Source organism: Lampetra fluviatilis, chromosome 6, assembly GCF_964198595.1.
Source record: "Lampetra fluviatilis chromosome 6, kcLamFluv1.1, whole genome shotgun sequence".
Taxonomy (NCBI): domain Eukaryota; kingdom Metazoa; phylum Chordata; class Hyperoartia; order Petromyzontiformes; family Petromyzontidae; genus Lampetra; species Lampetra fluviatilis.
The window spans coordinates 6,631,667-6,657,267 of record NC_136280.1 but is presented as its reverse complement, the minus strand read 5'-3'; the positions used below and the strand labels follow the sequence as shown (position 1 = coordinate 6,657,267).

The following is a 25,601-nucleotide window of genomic DNA, read 5'->3' as shown; positions in this document are numbered from 1 at the left end:
TCGGTGGATTGCTACATTGCAGAATTGTGAGAGATGGTGGTGGTTTAGGGAGGCCTTAATTTAGAAGTAGATTGACCATGGCTGATGATGATGATGCATGCGTTGGGTAGAATGGGCACTTCAGGTGTGACAGGTTCAACTGCAGGTGGTGCAAACGTATTTTTATCCTCTTTTTCACGTGTGTCCGGAGAGTTGCTGGCATAGGTGTCATTATATTCTACACTTCTACACCTCCGTCTATCACTGCCATTTCCTAGGCTCTGACTTGAAAAACTGTTGTTGAATGCTGCATCAAGGAAGTTCCTGCAGCCATGGGAATGAGTCTGTCACTGTTGTGGATTCATATTATGGTTAACATTATCATCAACAGGCATTGGTAAAAGAAGACCTTCTTGGCAAGTTTTGAAGGGAAGACTGCACCATCATCTTTGCACATGGCACACACAACAATGTTGGCAATGTCTAAGCACACAATCGTAGGGGAAACAACTCAAATAGTCATGTTCTTGTTTCAACATGGGTCTGATGTGTCTCTAGCTCTGTTATTTTGCAGCTTGCTGTTTTAATTTGTCTACATTTTACAGTATTGCAAGCCAGAAGTTGTGAGATGGTCAGCGGAAGCAGGTGGGCATAGCTGCCCTTCAACAAACTGCTCTTGGAGGCTTGATCTATCTAGGTTTATACTGAAAAATGCTATCACACACAAGCTCAGGTTTGTTTCTGGCAGTCATCAGGACTCGTGCCGTTGATAGATTGTTTAAGTTTGCAGACATCACGATGGATAATTTTGGCTGCTCTTGGCAGATAAAATACTTCGCAGTCAAAATCTTGCTCAGAGTAATTTCTTATTGTATCTCCAAAGTGATGGATTAAAAGACATGTAAGACATCCCTGCCTTTTTTGTCAGTTAAAAAAAAATGCATTCAATTTGATTCTACATTTTTTCTTGGCTTAATTTCAACTTTGAGAATAAAAACAAATATTGGTTTGACTATTACATGTCGGACATTAGTCTCAATGTTAGGGTAAGTAGAAACTTGCTGCATGACCAGAGGTCACTTTAAGTGTCAAATCTGGAGGATAAAGTAGTCAAAATAGTAAAAATGCTGAGTACTGTCTGTGCAAATCCTGCCTTGAAACATTTTACCGATCTAAAAATATGATTTCAACCAACATGCATTTTTTTCTTACAAGGAAATATAAAGGTGGTAAAGGTGCAGCAACGCGATTGCTTGCTCACGTCACTGCTGGTGGAAGGGTATTTTTGCCTACTCTTGCACGCTGGTGAAAGAAGGCCTTCTTGGGTATCTTGGCCAGATATCTTACAACAGGTGCAAGTACCCATATTTGACCCTGCCACCACATGGGCCCTGCCGACCGTTTAATATACCAAAAAAAATCATTACCACCAGATTACGAACATGATCATGCATATTATGAATATGATAACGTACAGTGAGAGATTACCATGTTCTTGCATTGTTAAGTCGATATTATTACACATTGAAGCCACGCGCAGGAAATAACAAACCAGGAGCACAGGTTACATGTTTCGTGTAATAAAAGTACCCTGGACATTTGGCAGAGACTCCACAAGGGTGCTATTAATATGCGAGTGGCATGTCCCTTTATAACTACATGCACAGGCAGATTTAATGCATGCCAAGGGGATTGGTGTGTAGGCCTTGAGGGGTCAGGGAGCAGTACCGTACTTCAGTAATACTGTACCTTACTCATATCACGTCTGGTGCCTTTACCGGAATAGAACACAAAATACATATAACGCCCTGCGTGAATTGTATTTTTAACACACAATGTTAACACACTGTACATCCATTAGAATAAATAAATAAATGCTGGGCTGCACATTCATTGAAAATAAATAGTTGATTGATAAATTAAAGCAGGGAAACTGCGATGGCGAATGAATTATGTAGGTTGGGATTTTCGTTTCAATTTACATTTGTGATATAAAAACATATCTTCCAGTTGTGATTGATATCTGCATGCTACTTACAGATTTTGGGGAAATGTGTTGGGGTTCAAAGTGAAGAATGTTCAGGAGCTTTTCTTAAAGCATCCATGCACAGAGCAATCCTTCCACCATCTATTGTAAAATTAACATGGGAAACGTGTTTGTTTATTAGATGCAGAAAGAACCACGAGTCGTAGAATCGATGGGATCGATAACACCATCCAGAGCAATAGCAACAGGGAGCAGCAGCTGTTGCTTCAAACACGTTATATGAATAAATGTCACTCTAGAAGCACTCACACCACCACTAACTTACGAGTAACACTGCCACTACCCCATCCCAATTCTCTCCTCCCGGCCCTCACATGGTCCGGGGCTGGCAGGAAGTGGCAGGGTTGGGTGTGGGGGAGGTGGTGATTTCCTGCTGGGCTGAAAAAAAACTAGCGGTCTCCGAGCTAAGCCATCATCATCATCCACAGTCAAGCTCACAGCAACTATACCCCCATGTGTAAGCGGTGTACAACGGTGAAAAGAGTTGTTGTTTAGGCTTAAGCCGCTCGCAGAGTCAGAGCCGGAGTTGGCAACTTTTAACGCAGCCAAAGTGCCCGTGCTTTCAACGCATTTGCCACCCGTGTACAGCTTGTCGACGGATTACTGCTGCTTTAATCTCATCCGCAGCAACCACAGGTAACTATGGTGGGACATCACTAAACTTTGAGAGAGAGCGGCGTTAATTGCATGCCAAATTGTTATTAATTAACAGAGACCTCGTGGATAAATTACGTCCGTGGTTGGGTGTTTGCTTAACCCGTTGTTTAATTCGTGCAATTTGATTTATTGAAAAATGTGGGTTCCTACCGAAGGCGTTTATGACATTGTTACCTTTTAACTCTTCGTGGTTTGTGATAATGTAACAATGTTTCTTGTATTGTTTTTTAACGTTTAAATTAACATTTCAGCCGCAACTAAACAATGTTGTTCGTACTGCGTAGTCCATGTGATCAACTTGTCCGGTTCGTAATAAAGGTTTTGGGTTCAGGTTGAAGTAGTAACTAATTGTGTGTTGTTTACGTGACAAAACTTACGGGTGGTGGAGGGTTATAACACATCTAAACATTACGCGATCTCACCCAAAAACCTTTATTACGAATAATATTGGTCGCGAAAGCCTACCCGTTTAAATTGTTGTCTTGTTTCTGAATTTCGCATCATAGCTCTCACCGTAAACCAAATTGCTTTGTCATGGCACTGTAAATCAGTGTAGTGTCATGCTATAACACACCAGTGAAAACGCATGAGATTCTACGAAGAGTTAAAACTGCCGGAGAACAACAAGATGGTAGGGAAAATATTATGAAAGTATGAAAATTGCAGTGTTGTGTGTGTATACACATGGAAAATAAATGCTTACAAAGTATATAAATCAAAAGGCAAAAAATGCGCAGTTGGGAGTGATCGATTCACACAGGCATTTATCCAGAAAGATACCATATGTGTGGCATGAAAACAGATGGGTCTGGCCAGAACGCTGAACATTATGACTGTTCTGGCATCTAGCCCTGGTGCCCCATGGTGACTTGCAAATGATCAAGTGCATCTCCAAGTCAACAGGGTTAATTGAGCAGAACAAATGGGGAGTCCCGTTGATTATATGCATTGGTCGTGAGTTGCGAGCTTGAGTGTGGGAGAAAGTGAAGACTGTAGGCTGGTGCGGGGATGGATGGCTTGTGGGTGTGGATGGGCATTTGGGGAATGGCTGGCCACATATTTTTAGGTTTGGTCAAGAGATTTAAAATAACCGGTCATGTAACACGCAGGAGATGCAGTTGCCCCTCTTTGTGAGCTACCCTATCATTAACATAACCATGACTGTGGAGACAACATATATATTTTTTAAATAACGTGGTAAATCTTTTAATTTGGGTTATGCATTTTTGCAAAAAAATGAGATTGGTTGTTTTACACACTGTCAGCTTGGTTGAGAGCAGCTACTACCATATGTCGTGGTTATTATAACTGTTAACGAGTCAATGTGAACCTTGAAGGCTGCCTCAATCCCCTGAGAGCCAATTATTCGTAGTGGGCAGCATCGGTGCCGCTAGTTTTTGCCTGGATCCATAATTAATCTCTCACATTGTCAACTATGGCATATCACTTAAATAGAAGCTGATGCATAGGAAAAGCAGTTATGTTCTAAATGTAACGGGTCTCCCAATTGTTTAATGTGAATCTTGGGCAATAATAATGCAAGGATACAATAATTAAAGATACAAAGCTAAAAGTGCATACTTTGCACTCCCTGAATGGCAAGAAGGACAAATGAGTCGGTACTGGAAAAAGTGCAAATATAAACCAGACTGCTGGGAGGATGTCCACCATAGAAATCTGAGCTACTTTGGGATTATTATGACGAGCCAGCAGTAGCCTTATGGAAGGTGATCATACGAGGAAGGTGTGCTTGAAAGAGTAGGGGAAGCCGGTCAACCATATGGGAGAACGGCATGAAAGAGAAGATGCAAATAAAAGTAGCAGCAGCAGCAGGAAGAACACAACGAGAGTGGAGGAAGTGGAGGTGTTAACCGTGGATGCCACAAAGTCCCACAGGGGAGATGTGCTGTTAGGCCGAATGTTATCATGTGCATGTTTATGAATGTAGCTGTTTTGGGTGCCCGTTAAGAATAGCTCTCCGTTTAAGTCACATGCACTGGATGGAATTGTTAGCTGTGTCTTGTTACCCTTACCAAAAACGTCACGCAGGGTAGTATTGTTAGCTGCACTTTAGCTTGCTCATGGAGCACTTCTGATATATAATTAATAGGTAAAGGTGCAGCCCCTGCAATTTCTGACTCACGCCACTGCTCGCGGAAGGGCTTTAACTAGAGGGAGCCCGAGAGAGCCCCCTCGATATGGCATTTGGCCTACTTTTCTACGGAGACCAGACATCTTTAAAGAGGTTGCAATACCCACACTTTGCCCCACCGCAATTGACTTGCAGGTCGTGGGGAGATTCGAGATGTTTATCCATTGTTTCAATATCCCGTGCTGGGAGATCAAAAAAGGGACCTCTGGATTTCAAATTGAATGCAGCCCAAGGGCTTAAGTTGGTACCAACACCAGAAATGTAAAGCTCGAAGTTTAGGACTATTTCCCGTGTCATTGCTGGTATTGTATTGTATGCAATTGGCTCTGCACGAACAATATCCATTGAAACGTGATTACAATATCCATTGCAGCTCGTTTGTAATGCATAAGTTTAGTCTCATTTTGTATCAGTAGACTAAGTACTGTAGTGCCTGCTCTCAGTCTGAAGCGTCACATTGTTTGGCCGGATACAGTATTCTGGACCAAATGAGTGCCACATGTGCAGCCAGGCGTTGGTAGAAACCATTGTGCACTTGAGGCACGTCCCATATGTTCCAAACAGAATTCAAAGTTCCACAAGCCTCGCTTTAAATACGATATTTAATCTAAATAGTTTGGGCGGCTTGTCACACATTCACGGCAATGCAAGTTTGTTTCCAACACAATTCATAACTTCACATCTCTAACCACAAACCCCCGGAATCACAACCGTAACCATAACCCCCCCACCCTAATTTATAAACGGGAGAGAATGGAAGTTGCCTTTTTTACAGTCTCTCAAATCAAAGCGATTTCTAGCCCAGATGATCATTTAGGCAGTGATCATCTCCCGCTTACATCCCTGAGCCAGTGGTAGACATTCCACGTGACTACGATGGAGGTCTAGATTTGAAGCTTTCGTGACAGCAAGGATTCATATTCTTAGGTTTTTTCGGTAAAAACCTAAGAATACGATGGAGGTGAATCTCTCCATGAGACGACTATTCTTGACATCCTCACACGAGAGCACTCATTATCATCGACCCAATTGGGATGATGAACGGCGTGAACCTCAAAAGAGAGATCTGAGCTCTCGACCTTCTAATTTGCAAGCCACTTTGCTAAACTGCTGCTTCTGGGCTGGGTAAGAGAGTACATTGTGAAGTACTGTAACGTGAATATAAAAAAAGTCCATAAATAACTTGTGAATTAGTGTGCGTGAAAGGACATACATTTCAAATTAATATTGTTCATAATACAGTTTTTTTGGGTTAGATCGCGTAAAAAAGTGTCGTTCGTAATTCTACTGTATGCAACAAATCGAAGGATTTTAAAGCTAAATATTTTAAAGGCTACAGGACAAAAAAAATGCAGCCATTCTTGGTACGTTGGTGGGGAGGAGGCCCTTATTGAGTGTAGAGTAAAAGAAAACTAATGCCACACTGCATGTTTCACCGTGGCAGTGATCCAGTTTCATATTTAGCACACTTATTTTAATTCGGCAAAATGACTAAGCCGATTTTATTTCGAATACGTTTAGCTAAAGCTTATGAGGAATTATATGAAATATTAAACCATGTATGGTATTAAATGTACTAGTCTTTACTTGCAGTGTTCCTAATCAGTTTTCGAATTCAGAAACTTCTAATTTACAAGTGTAGTCTTTAAAATCCTTAAAACACGTGGTACAGTATTGTATTGCACAGTGTTTCAAAACATATTTACAAGCCATCCTAGCACCACTGCTTGTGATGCCAAATATAATCGGTGCTCATCAGTCATGGTCAATCCACTGCTGGATGAAGGCCTCCCCAACCTACAGCCATCTCTTTTGGTCATGTGATGTACTAATCCACCGAGCACCCGCTCATTTAATTGCTCGTTCTGATGAGTAGACATTTACTTGGATGCGTTTTATTCCTTGGCAGCCACTCCATCATTATTCTTGACCATGGACTATCATCCTGTCAAGCGACGTTTTTCAGCTTAAGCCCACTTATATTTCTTAACAGTATGAATGATTTGTTTAACCTTTGTATGTTCTCTAATGAGTGTGTTCATCTTTCTGTCACTCAGTGTAATTCCAAGCATGCATCTCTCAATGCTTTTTTTCTCACACGTTTCAGTTTTACAGAACTGTCGTTCCATTTTCGTCATTACCGATCATGTTCCTGAACCCATATGTCACAGCAATTAGCATGTACCGGCTAAAAGCTTTCTTTAGGCATACTAGCAGCTTGCACGTCCTTTGGGATGTGACCATCCATCCATCCATTTGTCCCTCCCTCCCTCCAGACAGCCAGCCAGCAAAACCTTTGTCTAATACAGTCTAGGATGATATGATATTATCCCATGTAGGCGGAGGCTTGACGTCATCGCGACTTACGAACCCGGCTCAACGCTTTGGAATGCAGGTGACATCATCAAGCAGCTGTGATTGGTGATGTCACTGCCATGGACATGTGCACCAGGCAGCCAGCCAGGAAGCCAGCCAGAAAGACTTGTTTTTCTCATGTAGTATAATAGGATATAATCGGTACAATGTATTACTTTTCATTATCAAGTTCAGCTTTGTCAAAGCACTCCCACCTGCTCGCTTCTGTCTATCTTAATTTCATAATTGTTGTTCCGGTCCAACTGCAATATACATCCTAGGCACACATCCTGCTGTGTTTTCCAGTTGTGTCCGTTACGCAAATGCAGTATCTGCAATTGTTTTGTGAACTAGTTGTACATGGCCTTTGTTTTCTCATTACAAGTTTTTGTCCTGAGCCCAACTTTGCAGTTTTTGTAATAAAACAAGTCCAGTTTATTCCAGTTGTACAATCATCAGCAAATCTGATATGTTTGATGTTTTCGCCATTTGTATTTATTAATTAGCTTTTCCACTCCAGAATTCGAAACATACATTGTAATGTCACTGATAATTTCGGTGAAAGTGTGTCAGCTTGTTTGACTACTTTTTAATATTTATTTTGCTGCTTGTCGTTATGTCACCTTAGAGCAGGGGTCGGCAACCAAAATAACAAGAAGAGCCATTTCTTTCCAATTCGGTACAAAATTCAGTATTTCAAGAGCCGCAATGCATCTGAGTACATACTGTACATACGAACATATCGTCAAGAAGCAACCCGTAAAGAGCCGCATGCGGCTCCGGAGTCGTAGGTTGCCGACCCCTGCCTTAGAGTATCCACATTTTGTAAACAATTTTCATTGTTTCTAAATGTGTTTTTTTTAGGTCTTGGATTTGAGAGAGCTGGGATGACTCGGTTTCGACTGAGTACATAGTTGATAAAGGTCGCAAATGTTTTTGTTATATATAGAGTACTTGCGATAAGAGGCTATTTGAACATTTATCATGTTATCCGCGTTTATCCGTAGGTGAAAATCACCAGGAAGTGGGATTCGGAAGTGGCAGATTCATGCTTCACGTATATTTCTGCAGATAGTCGTGGACATAATTCACTAAGAGAGTATGCGCCACCACATTCTCGTTGAGAGAATAGGAGCTCTACTGTGGTTGACCTAGATTTTTGTAATTTATATATCGTTTTTTCCCAGTTGTGTTCTCGATTCTTCACAAAATTTCCTAGAACTCAACTGTGGCTTCCGGGCAGCTTATCTCTGCAAACCCAGCCATCAGAAGAAGGAAAAAAAAACGTTAACATGGAAATATAATTAGCAATGGATGTGTTTACACAGCTTATTAAAATGTGGTGATTAACTTCAGGATGAAATAACTTTCTGCTTTGTAGGCCATTACAGGGACACATTGTTATATAGTAGTTCATCGAACAGCACACCAACTTATACTGCACTTCTTTTGAAGTCATTACTGTGTCCTGTATATAATATCCACAGTACTGGACAGCACTCTTCGATAAATTGTACGAAATTGAAATGTGCGCTTGTTTTCCAATTACGATCGTGTAAATGCTGCTTCGAAAAAGCATTTTCACTGAACTTACATCTATCAGTCAACGGCATAGTACAGTAGACCTCATCTACGACTATTACTTGCGACTCCTATTAGGGGCCGTCCATAAATGACGTCACTCGATTTTTGACCCCCTCGTCACACGGCGTCACAAAAAGTCAGACCCCCCTCAAATATGACGTCACAAAGCTCTGCCCCCCTCCCCCCCCCCAAAACAATATTTCCATTTTAAAAATAAAACATGCTTCAAATCGCTTTAAACTATTGTCATTGTAGTGCGTATTTAATGTGGCCCAGCACTCTGATGTTGTAGGAGAAAACACGTATTAAAAAGGTGTCGTTGGAAAGCTGAAATTTAGCATAAAATTCACATGAAAATATTCATCGTCTAACTAAAACTGCAGATGTTCAGAATATTATATTGAAATTCTCTTATAATTATCATATATTAAAAGTAATTATAACTTTAAAAAAAATACTTGAAACTTTGTAGTAGAATGAAGCAAAATGGAGAGTACAATTATAACAATCACATATTCATTCCACAGAATGAAAAGCCCTGGTAGAATAATGAAAATCAAAATGTTGACTAACTAAATTTATGCTTCTCCATTCTCCGATGGAGAAGCAAAATGCTCCTTCATGGAATAAATAAAAGGTGACCTTAGTAAATTGAAATAATCAAATAGTTAATAATGAAAATGTATCAAAATTAGTGTTATAACAATTCTATTTAATTAAGTAGAACATGTTGTTTATAATTAAAGTTGCGCATTTTGATGTGACGTCACATTTCTCAACCCCCCCCCCCTCGTCACACATCGTCACAAATGTCTGACCCCCCCCCCCCCCCAGGTGCGTGACGTCATTTATGAATGGCCCCTTATCACGGGAACTATAGGGTCTGTGAAAAGTACCATTACGCACACTCATATTCATTCTATTTGTGATTACCCATGGGTTTTCCCATCCTGCATTGTGGAAGGGCTCATATTATCCTCGGGTTATTCATGGGTGTTGACTGGCCCTTTTTTTGGCATGTGCTCTGGGACATTGTCGGAACTCCTGTTCTCCATGAATCTTTTACGGGTAGGAGGACTTCATTCGCAAATTCATCCTGTTTGGGATTACCCGTGATTTTTTTCCATAGATAAATGTAGTGAATTCATTGATAATAGGCCTTCTTGGGTCGTGGTTGAGCATTTAGTCAGATGTGTAAAGTCACACTTCAATTTTGGCTATAATGGATTTTATATGTTTCTATGTAAATTAGAAGTGTAAATTGTAAAGGTGCGCAGTCCTACGATTTCTTGATTATGCCACTGCTAGTAAGTAGTAGGGAGCACTCGAGAGCCACCCCTCTAGAGGTTAACCGGCAGTCGACTAACGGTGGTTTACCCATGTCTACTGCTGGTGGATCGTGGCGGGTGAGATTTAATAACTGTGCCCATTGTTTCAGCTGTCACGCTGGGAGATTGAGCTGGCGATCTCTGCATTTCAAGTCCAGTGTGTTAACCATTTACACCATGGCAACATCCCCAGTACAGTAGAGTATTGTGTTTATACCCTTAATGAAGTTTCAAGTGGGTTGCTTTTAATTATTTACCCACAGTCACAAACACAATTTACCTTCCTTTATACTTGTACTGAAAGATGAATGAAAATGTTATTTTTCACATGCCGTATGTTCTAGATAAATGTACATTTTGTACTTTCCGCGTGGGTTTCAAGCTCTAAAGAATTCGGCATGGTTTCACATTTTCTATGACCTTGCAGTAGGCCCCCAGCGTACCAACCCCTGTGCCCACTGTTGTTCATGTATTATGAAAACAGAGGAAAGAAATCCAGGCTGTGGCCTTGTTTTGCACAAAGTGTAGGGTACACACACAATGGCAAGATATTTAGCTTATATTTACAGAAAATGGGTCCAACCTTGATCGTGTGTTTTCAAGTTGTTATGCTCACTTAAACATTATGCTCTAAAATACATAACAAATATATTGTTTGATACTTTCATCAGTAATGTTTAGCTGTGTCTGCTTGACTGATTAGAAGGCAGCTGATAGTACACAGTGAAATTGCATTGCACGCCTTTCATATTCGGGACACGTTTTGTAAATGTATGTCCAAAAAGACAGGATTAGAAAAACGTGCCAGCAATGAATCATTGAAATGCAGATCCCAGCATCCCTGCATTTTTTAGGCTTGCGTCATTGATAATGTAGAAGGAAATACAGCATTGCAACAACATATTGCATGCATTTGATTTGTCTCATCTGCTTGCTAAACTGTTCCAAGATTTCTCATAAAAGGAATGAACACTGGCTGACACAAGACACAGGTTGTGTGTTCTCTAATGAGAGTGTGTGGCCAAGCTGTAATTCACTGGGTTTAAATAAGCAGCTCGGGAGAGCAAGGGGCTTGTCAGGTCAAAGGGCAATTGCAGTGTGGCCCTGTCTGGATTTCATTTTCTCAAAAGCCAGGACATTCTTTAATGGACTAACACATTCCAGCGCGACTCCAGTAGTTTATCATGAATATTGCCAGATTAACATACAGTATTAGTTTTGTATATTTCTGCGATTGACTTCAAAGTAATTTGCATCTTTACAATATGCATAATTGAGCTATGCAGTCTGTTGTTGCATTTGGAGCATAACAATAGCACTGTACAGAGCAGTGTGGTAGAGAAAAACATTGTTTTCCCACTGAGAAGAAAATGAACATGTGCTACAATTGCATGCCATATACTCGAGCATAGATAAACGTGTGTGCACAATTAATTGTTTTGCATTAAAACACGATGGTAATAGTCTACCATGTGTATTCGTAAATGTTATCCCTGGCAGCATGTGTGACCCATTTGTTATCTGTCTTCAAATGCTTTTAAGAATGCGTGCAGTATGACTCATAGATGATGGAGAATTGCTGTTACTACACACCCAAAAAAGGACATGAATTTACTAGTTTACATCTGAATGCCCTTCTATGTCGTTGGAAACTACACTATCTGTTCTCTCCAGAAGTTTTAGTTTTAAAAAACACCACAATAGGAACCGGCTTGCGTGGATAATGCATGACTGTAGATTAAATGCCCTGTGTTTAATTTATAACTTTTTTTAGGAACTATTTTATGAGCCTTTATTGTGCATGTAATATCTAGATCTATTAAATAAGGTACGATGATCATAAGCAATGATATATCCCCTGTTGGATGAAGGCCTTTCCAAGCCGTCACTATCCATCCCCCTCAATCACACGATGGAACAATTAATTTAACTGCAGCAAATGACCTCATCTCATTCTCATACTCCATCTCTTCAGAGGATGTCCTCTTGGGCACGTTTCCCTCCTTTGGCCACCACTCCGTTGTTGGTGTCGACCAGCGGCCATCATCCCTTCTCGTAACATTTCCTGCTGGAGCCCACTTAGCTTTTCGTAACAGTTTGAATTATGATTTTAATTTTGATTTGCTGTCTTGCATTTGCTCTCTGAACGATGTTTTGTTCCATTTCTGTCTCTCACCGCTACTATCATTGCCATCACCACCCTTAGCAATGTAGGAACATAAACCATCACACGAACTCCGGTCATCCTCGCAGCGGCTGTTGGCTTGCCATCGAATAAAGACGGTCACTGCATCGCGCACCTTCAGATGCGCTTTTGTGGCCGTCTGGAATGCTTTTCCCTCTGCTATTAGGAAGCCACTGGAGCTATGCACTTTTAAATCATCTGGAGTGAAAACTAATTTCCTTAAAACTGCTTTTTTTGTTAGTTTGGCCTTCCCCCACACCTCCGCTTAGAACGGTTGGGTAGGTATGGTGCGAAAGAAGTTCAACATACAGTGATACCTCAGTTCACGAACTTAATTCGTGAACTGACTCTGGTCGCGAACCGAATTGGTCGTGAACCGAGGCACATTTTCCCATAGTGTTCAATGTAAATCCGGTTAATCCGTTCTGACCTTTTTTTTTGGTTTTTGAAGCACAAAAATATGAAACAAATTACAATACACATTAGTACTGTACAGTATAGTAATGTATAGAGAGAGAACACTAACCTTGCTTGAGATGACTTCAGTAAGCACTCAAATGGGTGAACTGTACAATACAGTAAGTACAGTATTGTACAGTACAGTAGTACAGTACTGTATGTGCTAAAAAGCACACCAAAAAGCAAAAAGTCACTGAAAGTGTCTTCACAGTACTCACAGTACTTCTTTCTGTGTCTCTGCTTCTCTCCACGATCTTCCTACAGGAAGTCACGACCACGTGACAGCCTGGAATTAGCATAAAAATGGGCGCGGCTCCTGTTCGTGAACCGAAGCGGAGTTCGTGAACCGGAGCATATTTTTATGAACTTTTCTGTTCGTGAACCGAGTTGTTCGTGAACAGAAGCGTTCGTGAACCGAGGTATCACTGTACATAGTGCACGGTAGCCACTCAAATGTGTTTGGCTCCTGTTACTCTTGACAAATGTGAGTTTTCCTTTACTATTGGATAAGCATGTGTAATAGGATGAATTGTCTACCACTTCTCACATTGTATAGGTAGTCCTTTCTCAAGGAATGGATTGACAGAATCTTAAATCATATATTTGTTGTCGTATGTAAAGGTGAATTATTTGTGGAAAAGAGGGGTGATTTTGCTACCACTTCTAACTAACTCATATTCCTCAGATAGGCACATAAAACATAGGCTGTGCGGGTGACAGATTTTCTATGATCAATTGTGGTGCACGCATAATAACATGGATAAGAAGACTTGCACTGTATTCAGAGTACTGTACAGGCAGAACTTGCCGAACAGGGGGTTTGGGCAACACTGCGTTCAACAAATAATAGACCTTATGTGAAAAATAGGGTTATGCTTCATGGGTCCAAAATGATCACCCCTCCTTATATAACTCATTCTAAATGATATCCGCCATTGTTATTGGACTATAGGATACTGGTCCTTCCATCGGCCATTCAATATTGGGATGTGCTCTGATGCCCCTATCCCATTAAATATTTTGCTCCGACATCCTTATCATACATTCTCTCTCTTCTCCAAAATTCGTTCCAATTGATGTATCAGTGTCATTGTTTCCATGCGAATTAACTATTCAGAGCAGTCCATCACCTCGTGTGCGAGAGAACAGCCCACAGATGGAGGTATCGCAGAACTACATCTGAGGTAATTTGAAGTCTCATTTTTTATTCACAAAATTGAGGAGCATAATTTCCCACCTACCCCGTGAAGCTACATGCTCTGGCATGCAGCAATCAAAATCATCATGCAACAAAAATTCATCGCTGGAATTTCGTCAAATTAAGTGTCAAAGCAGTCATTGGTAACCGCACTGAACCCATCATCAACTCACTGCATGCAAGATCTGGTTTGGTGGACTACCCAGAATCAAAATAAGCATCACAGTTGTGTCCCTTGGCCACTTCTTCACTATTTGATATTAAACCAAGTGGGATCCCACTGATACACCAAGTTGCCTTTGTAAGGGAGATGTGAGAAAAAAAGTGTGGTCATATAAACAAGGTGAAATGTGTTCGTAAAATGAAAATGACCTGAAGAAATAAAATGGTGATTACTATTTTGTTACAAAAAAGTCAAGTTCAGATTTAGTGTTGTGTGCAAGGTAACTATGGTACAGAAGAAGTCACTTTATCAATTTGTTGAGACATATCCATGTAATGTGGTAACCCAGTGACAAACTTGGGAGTTGTACAGGTGCTATAGATGTGAACATTAATAACAGTGAAGTGTCAAATCTAAACCAATATAACATAACAAAAAAACACACATACTCCCCAGAAACTATACAGTATGTAATTCTTGTATGAAATATTATTACCGCAGTTTCATTACGGCATGTAATATTTATTTTCCTCTTTTTTTAAAAGTAATTCAAGCTTCGAATTATAAAGTTAATAGAAACACAGTGTCCTGGTTTCACGGCCACAAGCGTATAGTCAACATGATAACATTCTCTGCCCTACTCCAAACAAACAATTCTCGGCCATGAAAGCTGAAAAATTGGTGCACGTGGTTACCAAGCACATCAACTGACCCCTTCCACAATTCTAATGTGCAAGGTAAGGAAACCTCATTAAAATCATCAAAGGCAAGAAGCTCATGAATTGCAAATGCAGTCACCTCGCGGCACTTTGCTTCTCTTGGGCTTCAATGTCAACCTTCTGTCTATCTGGCTTGACCCTTCCAACGTGAAATAGGCCCAGGACCCTTGACGTGTTGCAGGTGGTAACTTATTTACGTGAATAATTCAGTGTGTTTATTTTATTGCAAAGAGGAAGAAAAACATGAAACCGTGTATAATATTAGCATAAACGTCCTTAATAAGTAATAAGTAAAAAACTGCAAGACGTCTATATATATGCCACTAAATAGCATCAACCACGTGTGCAATTTGTCTTCTGGCGTGAAGGTTACAGGAGGCGATAGCAGCTTAATGCAGAAGCATAGAGCCTAATTAATTATACATATGCCAAGATTCACGCCACTGGAGGAATTCCTGATCACAATGATAAAATGTGGTGTTGTGGAATGTGATATACAGTACATTGTATTAATGAGTAAATACCGCAAGTCAATATACATAAAGGGGTTTTAGTATTTAATAAAAAAAATTGTCAGATGAAAAGTTTACATTGTATGCCGTCGTGTATCTCATTAATTGTGCATGAAATGTATTTATATCAACGTGGAACATTCAAACAGAATTTTGTATAAGTGCCTACATGGTTGTTTTTTGCTTTTACTGGAATGAATTGCGCTGATACTCTTACAGCAGCGCTGTTGTATTTAATGCTGCCCTTGTATGTATGTTGTGTGTATGTTGTGTTTATATGTATGTTGCACTCCTTTCGCACCGTACGTAGCCAACCGTGCTAATCGGAGGTGCGGGGGTAAGGACAACAAACTAAACACAAAAAAGCAGTTCCAAAGAACTGTCCTTGCAGCAGTGCTGTGGTATTTAACGTGGCCAAAATGTCCTTTTTTTAAGGCACATTCTCATTTAAAGTTAACTACCATAACAGTTAAATTGACATCACATGGAGTAAATCCAATTTGCCATTTAATCCTTTCGTCATTAAATGCTATACAAAAAAAATGTAATAATATACTATTGGTAACGTGGCATTAACATGATTGGCGAGATGTTAACTATCTCGCCTGGTATTCAGGAGGTTGTGGGTTCGATCCCAACCCTGACGCCTGTATATTTGGAGTTTGCATGTTCTCCCCGTGGTCGCATGCATTTTTCTCTGGGTCCTCCAGTTTTTACCGCCACGTTTAGAGTATGTGGCTGCTATAAATCTCCACATGATAAGCCAATTCATGAAGCTATCATTTGTGGCCAGGTTGCTTTTGAAAAAGAGCTATATAGCTCCGTGGGCCTTAGCTGGTAAAATACAAATAATTTTAATAGTTTCATTTTTTTAGTTTAGTTAGATACGAGAGATCAAAGGAGGGAGTTTACATTGACAGCTCTAGTATACCCTTCAAGGATATACATTGGAATGTCACTTATTTGTTTTTACTGTAGGTGAGAAATGTATGGTCAATTAGTTTGAAAGCTCAATCAAAGATGAGACGTTAACAATTTCAATATTTTAATTTCCACGTTGTTCGCGGCACTAATTAATTACCACTGAGTGACATCATATGCTACTTATTTTAATTGTAAATACATCACCGATGTCATTGTGTCCGATTTTTTTGCGTGCGTGATTGTGTCTTACACGCGCATGTCTTCCCAACCAGAAAAGAAGCAGTTCTGTGCAAAAAAAAAGCATCATTCAGTTTTGTAATGGCATAAATAAAAACTGCACAAAAATACACACGTTTCCAATTACTGGGCACAGCACTGTGTTGTTTGCAATGTCAGCAGCTGAAAATATGCAGGTTTGAAGGTATAGGAAAGTGAACTGGGCGGTTAAAGCTTTATTGGAAAAGTCAAGATAAAAATACTCTGACGAATGTGTACCTCTTTTAGAGGAGTGTAGTTGTCAGCACACTCATCATTTGTAGTATGCCATTTATTGCCATGGCTGTTTGGTTATCTGTGCAGTTTTTGCCACCTTTACACTCAGAGTGAAAAAAAACTAGAATTACCTTGATGTATAGCTACAGCACTAATTAAGAGCCTAGCCTCCAATAAAAGGCTAATGGTATTATGTAGAAAAATATAAAGTGTCTGTAATCAATCTTCAATTGAAGCTTTCGTGACTGCAGGAATCCATACGCTTTGGTTCTTTCAGGCTTTCCCACCTGATGACAGACGCTTGTGTTGCGCCCGAAACGTCGTGATTAATTTAATTTTATACCTACGTGACTTTAGCGAAAGAACCAAAGACTATGTCTGTAATCAAGTGAGCTCTTTTTAGTATTCGTCTCCATCAGCAATGCTGTGCTACTGGTGAAAGTTCCACTTTCTGACGGAGGAGGCCGTTTCACAGTGAAGCTCACCTTATCAATGTTGATGCAGGTGATACCGCTGGTTAAGCTTTTTCATGCCTATCAGGGAAATTATTCAGACAGTTATCCATGAATAAATGCATATTAAAACACGCAGGTAATATGTTTAATTTAGCGTTTCCATGATACCACATCTGGGCGCCTCTTATCGACAGATGAACAATAGATGTAATAATTATCATTGTGTATTTATATTGTGCCCTTTATGCAGAGACGTCCCAAATAGCTTTACATCTCATCTCAAACGTTTGAAAGGGATAACCCTGTGGGCACAAGGTGACTCAGTACCTGGATGTGCAAATAGGGCATTAGTCTCGACAGTCGATTGCTATCCCAATTAAGTGATTTGCAGGTAATTTTCTAACTTGCCAAAAATGTAACTCAGCGCTAGCATACAATGGCCTACTCATCTCGAATGACATCAGGGTATTTTTGACACCAGTAAGGGTTGTCACGTAAACAGAACGTGGCCAGTTCGTCACTAGAACAGCACACCGGTGTGTTGGAGAGCCAAGCCACAACATTTACAACCCTTACTAGTTGGCTGTGGCGGGTTTTAACGACACATTTATATATTTACGCGATCTAACCCAAAAACCTCTTATGGATGATATTGGTCGCAAAAGCCTACGTGTTAATGTTACAAGTAATGAAATAATGTATAACGAAATCCTTTTTCTTTGCACGTGATACACATTCACATACTTAGAATGTTGTACAAATTTAAATAACATACACTGTCATTAACTAACATCTGTCATAAAGAGCTTCATAGCTCATCGGATTCTTGGAGTTTAAATAAAGATTCTGATTCTGTATGTGAAGAAAATGACGTAACTTTTGATCAATTTACTCGTCTCACTGCACGATTCCAAACTCGAAGTGAACGATCGGATTATACTCCTACTGTGCATCACAGCACATATATATGGGTAGACAGTACATTACTGTGATATCACGTAAATTATAAGTGCGTTTAAATGTAAAAACCTTGATATCACACGATGTGGTATGTGAGCCCTGAAAAGAATATGTTTAAATATTAAATCTCATCAGTGAACACATTTTTTTTTAAATCACTGCAAGTGTGAAAGAGAAATCATTGATATGACGGACAGGCTTTTTTCAGAACAGAGGAATTCTCAGCATCTGTTGACATGGCTTAAATGATACATTTGATAGGTATTCAGCTGTCCCATTGTTTTCTAAGCCATTGTCCCCAAGCCAGTGTCTAGCAGCCAGCCTTGCAGCACTATCGTATCCAATTTCCACAAAAGGGGGGGCCCTTCAGCTTCAGTCATGTTGTGCCCAGAAACTAAATCGTGGCGAATGTAATTCGTACCAATTTGACAAGAAAATATGTTTTGCTCATGTACCATGTCAGTGGGACAGCCTCTTTATCATTTATATGGGATAAGACTATGTAATCCATTCAGCAAAGCTGTTTGTTATATTTGTTAATCATGGTTGGTGTTACTGATAAACACATTTTAGTTTCGATTAACTTCATGACCACACATAAATGGTACATTATGTAAAGCCTCTCATACACTATACATTTTTAAAATTACAATACCTGATATGAACACTTAAGTTTACATGAGCATGCGGACAAAAACCTGGGTTTGATTTATTCACAACTTAATTCTCAACATTCTTCGCGTATTTTTAGCGTGTACGGAGGGGTGTGCATGCCGGAGCTGTAACTCAAAGTGTGAAGTGTGTGTGCGCCAAGTTGTGAGCATGTTGCCGCTGTTGTGCGAAACAGGAGGTGAGGTGAGAGGGTCAAGCATGAGCTCATCTATCGGCAATAACCTCTCCGAGCTGGACCGGCTGCTTCAGGAGCTCAATGCTGCCCAGTTTAACTCTCCCCCATCGCCGCAGAGAGACTGCCTCATCTCCGGTACGTGAGCATTGCAGCACAGCAACATGCACCAGCACTCAACAATGTCAATAATGAAATATTTTAAAATGCTTAAAAAAAAACACGCTTTAATGAAATGTACTGTCCGAGCTGGCCCTCCCCCTGCCTCCTTCCTTCATCGCCCCTCCCCTCCTTCTACATCCCCCGCCCCTGGGCGTGGCTCCCCGAGGCTTACCGTGACGTCAGGGACCACGTGGTGATTTACAGGCAACGTCAGTTGAGCGTGGACAATTAGATCCGTTAAAAATATTGTTTAAATATATATATTTTAAATTTTAATGATAGAATATCGTGTTGTCATCAGTATGACATAGCTATACGAAGTTTGCAGTCGATAGCACATTGGGAAGTGTGTAAAAATTGAGTTACAAGATTTCTTTTTTGAGGATACAACAAAAGAAAAGAGTTAAATAAAAGCGTGTAACAATAAAAAGGTAAATGTGTAGCCCTGCTCAGAAGACTTCTTCACAATTCCGGCAAATCGCCTGATGACACTGGTTGTCATCGCCAGGGAAACTTCGTCCTCTAATTGTAAATGTTGTGGGTTTATTCTCCAAACCACTGATGTGCTGAAATAGTAACGAATTAGCACGTTTTGTTTAAGTTACAAACCTTGCTAATTGGCTGTGTCGGGTGGTGGTGGGTTGGTGACACATTTATATTTACGCTATCTAACCCAAAAAACCTTTATTAAGGACAATATTATCCATAATATAGTTTTTTTTGGGTATGATCGCATAAATGTTAGTGTCGTTAAACCCGCTCTGTCAGGTGGTGGCGGGTTTAACGACACATTTATATTTACGCAATCTAATCCCAAAAAAGCAACCTATATTATGGATTATATTGGTCACGAAAGACTACGTGTGAAATGGACAATATTGTTCGTGAAAGCCTACGTGTTAAACTGCTCATTGCCTGCTCACGCGGCTGCTGGCAGAAGGGATTCCACTGGAGGAAGCCGTAGAGATCCCCTCCAGAGGATATGTTGGCCTACTCTACCTCACACAGGCCAGACTTCTAGGAAGAGGTGCGAGTACCCACACTTTACCCCACCACATGCGACCCCTGTTGTGTTGTGTTGTGTTGCCCATTTATACTGCAGGGTGGACAGAGGCAGGGGAATTGAAGAAACTTGCTCTTTGTTTCAAGTGCCGAGGGAGAATGAGCCGAAGACCTTTGGATTGCAAGTCCAGTGTGATAATCATTTGCCATGGCAGCTTATATTAGAAATAAGGAATCAATTATTTTGAATTCCATCCCTCTAATCCTTGCTAAAATTTCACATTGGTATTTGTTGTGTAATTTGTTGCATTTTGAATTGGCACTCCCCTTTTCTCCAACTACGTCCTTGGTTGATATTGACTTCATAGGACGTGAATGTTTAACATTTTGACGATGTTCTAACCAGCTTGAATGTCAGCGCAAATCCAAACAGTCCAAATGATATGCCCTAACTTGGGAGTTCTCGGACTAACAACTCACCGGCCAAATATGGCTCGCAGCACCCGTGGTATTTTCCGTGATGAAAACATCACGTGACGCATAGGCTCTGTCCTGCTCTGGGAAGGGATGGAGTTGAAGTGAAATGGATAAAGTCATCATTTTAGTTTCAAGGCCAAAAAAGTAATCACCATTGGTAAAACCATTCATCACAAGTTTAAATATACACAGTTGGCATATGCTGCCATAAATTTGACAGTGCCTTTGATGCGTGGGTGCTAAGCATGGTTGTCGAGATGACAGTTATTTCTGGCACAACACTTGCAACAGAGGTCAGACTTTCAGCCATAAGTTTGCTTCAAAACAATCTGGAATTTTCAATGGCAGAATCCTCAAAAAGAGACAAGTCTATGTAATTGTTCATTCCAATAATGAACACTTTTGTAGATTGTGAATTAACAATTGAAAGTAATCACATCTGGAGGTTCAATGTCAAGTAAATATTTGGGATATGTCCCTTCAGTGCCGTGAAATTCAGAACAAAACTTTGTGAATGGAAGACATTCATCATTCACTGTCGTGGAATAAATGTCAATATAATTGCTTATCAACGCATTATAATTAATGTACTCCCTGATTTAACGATATATTGTTTTGTGTATCCACTGTATATATATATCCACTATTATAAATAACACTGTACGCATCGTTCCAACGATGTGAATACAACAAATGGAATTATAGTTAAAATGTAAGACAAATAAGTGAACTGCGCTAACTCTACCGTAGCAATTACTTGGGGTGCACCATCCATCGCGTTGGGTCGTGTAATTGGAGATCGCGCAATCTCAGCTTATCCGATCTGGCAGTTCAGGAGATCGGCTCAACAATGGTCCGATCGGAATTGATCGGAATGAAAAGAGGTTATCAAGAAAAGTGTTGCATCGGATTTTTGTCCAATCTATCCTTTAAAAAAATGTTGTTACACGACTTGATTTGACACACAGCAAAACTGTTAAACTCTTATATAAATTACATTCAACTATAATCGTGTTAATTCGCAATGAACATTGAAAACAAATATCTCAATACTGTATCAACATCATGATTACATTGTTAAAAAGTTTACAATAAATAATACGTAATAGTAAATGTATTAGACAGAGAAAATGTATGTTATGTTGTCCTGTCTGGTAGAATATTGTAATTCAGATTTCTTTTTTTCAACCCCCCACCTCCACTTATGATGCACCGAAATTACGGATTCGGTCTTGCTGAACTGCAGAACGCAAAACGCCTTGTGTTGCGGATGACTGAGGCTAGGGGTTGTTTGTGCGCTGGGAGAGGCATCTAGCGGTCATCATTTGAAACTCTATGCCCCGCCCTTTCAAGTGGTAAGAGTTTCATTCATGGGTGGTTCGTGGTTGCAGAGATATAGCGATTTCAAATCGGGTCCATCTTTTTGAAACACCCTGTAGATTGTATTTAATTAATCAATCCAAGTCTATACAGGTTTCCCTCACTTTATGCAGTAAATGGATGACAGGAAAAGGGCACACAAAGGGAAAATAATTACCTGACACATTGACCTAACTTATAAATGTGTTCATATCATCGGCCAGCTCATAAGGTAATAATTGACAACATAGGTTCCTCTGAATCTCCTCAGAAATGAAATAATATGTATGCTTTGCACTCCCATAACATGGGTGACCTGTCAATATAATTCGATTAGGTTTGCGAGCATGCACCAGCAATTTGATAATGAACAAGACGCGAAATTTATACATCGAGCACAGTCACCGTTTCTCAGCTGATTCTTTTTTTTAAGGTTGACATTTGTAGAATAACTGAATTTTACTACAATACGTTTCAGTATTTCTCCAGATATTCACACATATAACGTGATTTTCACAGCATTATTGCTAAAATGTGTAAATTGCTGGCTCTTTGTCACGTGAAAATACGTATAGTTATCAGAAATCGTGTTGCCATCTCCAAAGAAATGTCAAGGTTTAAAATTCATGTCATTCACTGAGCATTTATTAATTGAATTAGATAATATTTATATCTATATATAAAACCGAAAAACCTGTGTGCTGCATGGATTGTTCAAACGGTAAAAGTAAATTGAACAATTCGAATTCTAAACAAGCAGCCAAATGTATGCATGGGTTGACAGCTGCATAGGAACCAGGATGCTGTGAAGGCTCCCACACATTCATGACTGCGTTTTACAAGCATTGGGTGCTGCGCATGTGCTGTTTATATTCGGGACTCTGCTTTTTCTGCCTGTGACCGCCTGCCAACTCAAACACGCACGGTAAAGCAACAATACCGCTGCAGTTCTGAACCCTTTCTGCAAGCAGCAGGCACAGCAGAAGGGCCTTAAAAGGGCACATATTTAAGTCACTGCTTTACGCTATGATGGGTGATAAAATGGGCATGAGCAATGCATTGCCACGGCTGTAAATAACCTCCACACACGACACGGCATATACTAGTATATACAGTGCAGTCAGTTTATTTACTTTAGTTGAAGCCAGGAGGGAGACCATTTGAACTTAGTTTTTCAAGTGAGTCCTGGAACATTTACGAAACATAGTACAGGCATAGAGGGAGCACGCAAAGCATCTTTATGCAAACCCATGTCGTTGAAACTAAATGCATATGCATGTATGTATGTGAAAGTATTGAAATTGGGCAGACATTTTTTTGTAATAAAGCGATTTTTATTACATTCAAATGCTTTGGAATGGTGCAATGAATTTCAGAAAGGCAAGTAAAATTGCGTGAACTGAAGTGCATGATGGCCATTGGTAGCTACTGGTACTGAATATAATACCCATTGTGCTTGACTGTTACTTGTGCTAAATGCATTGGAAACATGTGGCAAACTCAATCTAGCTTGGTGGTTAAGTACAGTAGTTAGATTGCTCTTTCCGTATTCATAAAATTGTGACTTAAAAGCCCCATTGGGGGGATGAACTCAATTCATAATCTCTCGGGTTAAAATAAGTACCACTTTGGAAAGTCGATGTGGCTGTGGTGTAATGGTTGACTCACCGGGCTTGGAATCCAGAGGTCACCGGCACGAACTCCTCCGGCCTCTGTCCACCAAAGGGCATCACTGGGTGCACCACAATTAATCGGCCGGTAGGTCGTGTGAGGTGCACTAAAGCATTGGTCCTCCCACCGGTTCCAGTACGCCTGGCCAGCAGTGAAGAGTACGAGAAAATACTCTAGAGCTCCCTCGAGCTCCTTCTGGTGGATGCCCTTCTGTCAGCAGTGGCTAGAGCAAGAGAATGCAGGGCTGCACCTTTACCATCGAGAATATACAGCGGTGGTTTTGTGGTCCGACTGGAGAATTTCATAAGAATGTGAAACTTCAAGCGCTGGCACAGGGCCACCAACAAAGATGCCCATTGTCCCACTCATATTGGAGCAGGAAGACATTTGACTTAAATAAATGTGAAACTTGGCAAGTAAATTAAGATTTTGCTTCTGCGCATAGCTAAATTAATGGTTGCTGCCCGGAGGTAATATATTAGTGTCTGCTTTAATATCAATGCATGGGTGAGCAGAAAAACACAATTATTTCTGAGTGGAAATACAAAAGTCAATTTTGGGGTCAACAAATCTGCTTCAGGATATCCTGATAAGATCAATCAAACACTAATATATATATTTTTTTCAAGTTGACTGCGATTGAACATTGGAATATATATTTTTTAAAACCCTGAACCACTCAAACAAAAAATTAGAATAAGATTCTAAAGATATAATTTGGCAAAACAAAACACCGCAATGCTATCAAGCTTACATTCATTACTACTATAATGAGCCAAGGATGTATGTTTGTGTGTAACGTGCGTGACGTCACTCCACGTGCCGCACCCCCCTCCTCATAATTAATATTCATGAGCGGGTGGATTTTTACACTCGCGCAGAAGAAGGTCGAGCGGAAATAATTCGCTTTAAGTTTGAAGTTTCTTTATTGAAAGTGAATCTAATAAATAATTCTACGCAGCAACAAAGTGAATTTGGTGTCTTTATTTATATCTTCAGCACTTGAGACAAAAGATAAGTCTAATTCATGCTTCTACATTATGATAAAATAGACATTTCTCGGTGATTTTCCAGCTATTGTATCGAATTCCAATTTATTTCAACCCCAGCGACCAAAAGCAGAAGAGAATAAAGTATCAGAGCAGTGAATTTGAACAAATTGAAGGTCAGTTATTTTTAGTGCTACGGTGACATGAAGTGAGGTGTTTTATGACATAGTTTTGTGCAAGAATCATTGCCATTAATGCAGTGCTACAGTAAACTGCAAGTGAAGTGTTTTACGACTTCGTTTTGTGCCAGATTCACTGCCATTTAATTTACACAAGATACAATTATACTCTGCTCAATTTTTTCGTAAATATTACAGCTTCCTTCCTAGGACGGGCAAACAAGCTAGTATATGATAATTTTACACTGTTGTGTACCTGCTGTCAATCCCTCTCTCATCTTCTATTTTAATTTTCTCTCTTCACTACTCTATCCTCTGCTTCTCTTCACTGTCTTATATCAAAACTAGGTTCGTCTTTAGATCAATTATTCGAATTCTGGTTCTGTTTTTGCTATGTTTACTGTTTTTAACATACAATTAAAATATAACACAGCTCACAAACATCCACATTTCTTCGCCGTGCAAAACAGCAGACGGAAGCAAAGCCCTCGCCGTCGACTCCAGCCATGGCTCGGCTCAACCTCACAGCATGGACCCCAGAGTGATGGAATCGCAAGGCAGAGCGGCCACAGAGGGCCTTCGGGAACACGGCAGTGTTGGCGCCTCGGTGCCACCTCAGCAAGGGTGAGAGAAAACGGCGCTGCTGCCGCCGCAAGCAGTAACTCTTACGCGTACGTTCGCACGTGCGTGAGCACGTGCATACATCATATGGTTCCGTAGGATGGTATAAATAAGCGTCATCGTGTCTG

The 25,601-nt window shown here is 40.2% G+C and overlaps 1 protein-coding gene across 2 annotated transcripts in view; it reads left to right on the top strand.

Annotated features, from left to right (window-relative positions):
• The first annotated feature begins 2,431 nt into the window (after positions 1 to 2,431).
• The window catches only part of LOC144933092 (paxillin-like), a 51,078-nt gene continuing 27,908 nt past the window's right edge, over positions 2,432 to 25,601 (top strand). The window contains exons 1-3 of one of the 2 annotated variants that reach the window (XM_078857610.1): positions 2,432 to 2,662; positions 19,017 to 19,151; positions 25,326 to 25,476. In XM_078857610.1, coding sequence (XP_078713736.1) covers positions 19,040 to 19,151; positions 25,326 to 25,476 — 263 coding nt within the window. In that variant the 5' untranslated portion in view covers positions 2,432 to 2,662; positions 19,017 to 19,039. Of the gene's footprint in view, positions 2,663 to 19,016; positions 19,152 to 25,322; positions 25,477 to 25,601 lie in introns of both variants that reach the window. The other variant, XM_078857609.1, reaches the window with a different exon arrangement.